Below are 3,800 nucleotides of genomic sequence, written 5' to 3' on the forward strand. Positions count from 1 at the left end.
ACAAAAGAAAAAGAAACAGAACCCAAAACACACAGACAATACAGACATAGACTTTCCCAAATGCATCAATAAATTAACATTGATATTTTTTCACCGTTGTTGCAATCATCTGAAATGGAACTGTCAAAGCGCGATATTCGAAAAATTTTCTATTCAGCATCAAAAAAGGATGTAAACAGCTGAAACTGCTGACGATTTCAACGAAACATTTCATGAGGAAATAACCAGTGAGTGGTCAGCTAGAAAATGGTTTAAACGATTTAGCAGTGGAAACCTGAAGATCATAAGCGTAGTGGTCCCCGTCTGTCATCGATGACGGTCAATTGAAGACCGTCATTGAGAAAGACCCACGTAAAACCACTCGAGAAATGGCAAAAGTACTTCAAATTAGCCAGAAAATGCCTGAAACCATTTGCATGCGATCGGAAAATCAGAAAAGCTCGACAAATGAATACCTCACCATTTGAATGAAAATCAGAAAATGTGAACTTATGAAGTGTGCTCGTCGCTTCTTCGCCGAAACCAGACCGACCCATTTCTTGACCGTATTTGCGATGAAAAGTAGATTCTGTATAGTAATAGAAAATGTTTTTTCGCAGTGGATGGACCCAAATGAAGCACCGAAAAGCTTCCCTAAACCCGATCTCTTCAAAAAAGAGGTTACGGTGATTGTTTAGTGATGTGCTGTTGGACTCATCGACTATACCTTATTAAAACCCCGAAAAACCATTACTGCAGAAACATATTACCAAGAAATTGCCAATATGAACGAAAAACTGCTACTCCTCTGTCTCAGACTGGTCAACAGAAGAGGCCCAATCATTCTTCATGACAATACTCGACCACACGTTTCGCTAATGACGCCCCAGAGGTTTAGAGAATTTGGCTACGAAGTTCTTCCCTACTCAGCCTATTCCCCAGACCTTTCTCCCAACGACTACCACTTTTTCAAGTATCTTTATGGTTTCCTTCGAGAGAAGGAGTTCAAAAATCAAACCGATGCTGAAAGCGCGTTCAAAGAGTCCATCAGCTCCAGAACTCCAGATTTTTATGTTAACAGAATAAACAAACTTTGTAACTCATTGGCAAAAATGTGTTTATAGTAATGGTACAGACTTTGATGAATAAAATGTCCGCATTGCTGAAATACATTGTGATGAATTTCATGTTTCAAAACGTTGCTTACTTTTTACTCAGCCTGATATTTATTTCCATGTCAAACGGGAATGGGGGGTGGGGGTGGAATGGCAGTGTTGTCCCAGAGACCCCTGGATCTCAACACAAAGATTATCTTTCTGGACACAGAAGGTAAGTTGGTGGTCCTGGACGTCGTGAACAGTTGTAACGGAGGTGCCCTCAGTCTGGTGGCTGTTTACACCTCGGCAGGTTCAGGATAGCTGAACATCTTCAGACTTCTGGAGGTTTTCCTTGGAGTGTCTAGAGCAAGTGTCTGTAACCTGTGGCAAACGTGTCATGTGTAGCACGCGAAACAATTCACAATGGCATGCACACCACTTGGCAAAAACTAAAAGTAAATTTTTATTCATAACTAAATCTGAGGAAGCGACATCATAATAATTAAATTACATATCTTTTTTACGATCCATCTATTCTAGCCTAAACTATCTGAAGTTAGCTGTATTTGGTAGTATTACATTTCCTTAAAAATATAGTACTACTGAACACAATTTTGATACGAAATAATGAATGTTAGCACAATTAATTTGTTTGTAAGCTGGTGCCGAAAGCATTCATATGTACCCTATCACTGAAGCCGGGAGCTAGAGGTGCGAACGCTTATTGTTTCGAACTCGGCTATATATTTAGCAGTGCAGATTATAATATGTTGAACTTGGTTAACCACTTTACAGCAGCCAGTCTAAATAAAGACACTCTTTAAAATGGACTCCTACATTGCGGGTCGTCTATAAGTAGACGCTTTTAAAATTATTCTTTCATTTTGGAAAGAAAAAGCGGTAACGAGTAGGATTTTGAAAAGGAAATAAACATGAAAAGCCAAAATTAGTTATTTTTTTTTCTTAGGTTATAGTTATTTTCTTCGTGAGTCAAGTTGTCTGATCTTTTGAGTTTTTTTTTTTGTTTATTCATATCATCTATTTTAATCTAATTATTTTATTATTACAAAAATTAATTCATTAAATTAATTCCGTTCTTTTTTACTATTTATTTTATTCTAATTATCTTTATTTAAATATTTTTATTTTCATTTTTAGAACCTGATTTAAGGGTTATACACCAGTCATATCAATTATCAATATATAGTGCCCCAAATTGAATAACAAAGGACCAAAATTTGACGTTCGTTCATTTCAAGATTTCTGGAGCACTGAGTATGGATTTGTATAACAAAATCATCGAGCTGTGTGTGCGTTCTGCTGTGAATTTGTCGTATGTCGTACATCAAGTGTACAAAGACACTATCAAACTAGACACCAGACTATATTTAAAAACGCTGATGATAAAAGGTAAGTCATAAAACGGGCTAATTCTAGTTACAAAAAAAGCACTTCTATTTTTGTTCAAATGCTTGGAACCAACAATGAAGCCAAATAATGTAGTTACACAATTGCTCAATGTATAGCTGAGAAAGGTAAACCTTTTACAGCCGGAGAATTTATCAAAAAAACTTTTCGAGAATTGCTAAAATTTTGTTCAGTGATTAAGCAAACGCTGAACAAATACTGTCTCGAATTCAAGAAATACCAACTTCTGCATGATCAGTTGAGAGACGTATAACTGATATCGATGAAAACATAACAATAAAACAAAAAGTTGGATTACAAAATGATGCTGCATTCAGCGACCCCTTTCGATGAAAGTACTGACGTGAATGACATGGCGCACCTAGCAATTGTTGCAAGATATTGTGACAATGATCGTATTTACGAAGAATCATGTTGTTTGATTATTCCTCTTACCAATACATCAGACATTCTGACTGCATTTCTAAATTATTTCGAAAATCAAGCCATTAATACAAATAAAATATTTTGTATTACTACTGGTGGTGCACGTGCAATGGTTGGAAAGGAAAAAAGATTTATTAAGCGTCTTGAAAATCACATTTCACGCAGTGTAATGTGTTTTAATTGCATTGTACATCGGGAAAATTTAGTTGCAAAACTTTCGTCACAAAGCTTCAGTTCTGTCGTGGAGACTGTTGTTAAAATAGTTAACTTCATGGTTTCTCGCTCTTCACTGGCTCACAGACAATTTAAGTCTCTTCTGCAAGAACTGGACAGCGAATATGCAGACTTCCCACTTCACAGTAAAGTCCTGCAGCGTAGACTCGGTTAAAATTCCCCTCTCCCATATATTTATATACGTGCATTCGAACGTAGCAGGGAACAGCTAGCCTTTTGCCGCTATTTCGATCCTGTTGTGTCCACTACTCTGATTAGTTGGTATTGGCGCAATTTGTAGGGCCGAATTGCCGCGTATAACCTGTCGGAGTCCCTAAATACGATCACCTGCGACAGCCTGTTCACTACCCCGTTTTGGCCTACTTCTCCTTATAAAAAATCAGCTTTTTCTCCTTTCGAGGTCTTTTGGTTCCAGACCTTTTAAGGACTAGCCTCTGACCACAAAGACACAGCCAGTTCCAGAGACTTACCAACTTTGTCCAACAGCATTCCAACAACCTCCATCTTCGTCGCTATCACCATGTCCTTAACGTCTTCAACATCATCTCTCTACGTACACAGCTCTGCAAGCGATGCACCCAGGTTCCAACACTTCACTGTTCATGAATTACTTCATCATGGGTCAACAACAAATAT

General features: G+C 37.6%; 1 protein-coding gene across 1 annotated transcript; it reads left to right on the plus strand.

Annotated features, from left to right (window-relative positions):
* Positions 1-2,805: 2,805 nt before the first annotated feature.
* LOC115225970 (protein FAM200B-like) lies at positions 2,806-3,318 on the plus strand. The gene has a single exon (XM_029796944.1). It carries the CDS (start codon positions 2,806-2,808, stop codon positions 3,316-3,318), a length of 513 nt encoding a protein of 170 aa, XP_029652804.1.
* The last annotated feature ends 482 nt before the right edge of the window (positions 3,319-3,800 follow it).

This window comes from Octopus sinensis, linkage group LG29, assembly GCF_006345805.1.
Source record: "Octopus sinensis linkage group LG29, ASM634580v1, whole genome shotgun sequence".
NCBI classification, from domain to species: domain Eukaryota; kingdom Metazoa; phylum Mollusca; class Cephalopoda; order Octopoda; family Octopodidae; genus Octopus; species Octopus sinensis.

Bases quoted from the DNA above. Each gene is read 5' to 3' on its own strand.
- LOC115225970 (XM_029796944.1), top strand. From the start codon at position 2,806: ATGATGCTGCATTCAGCGACCCCTTTCGATGAAAGTACTGACGTGAAT.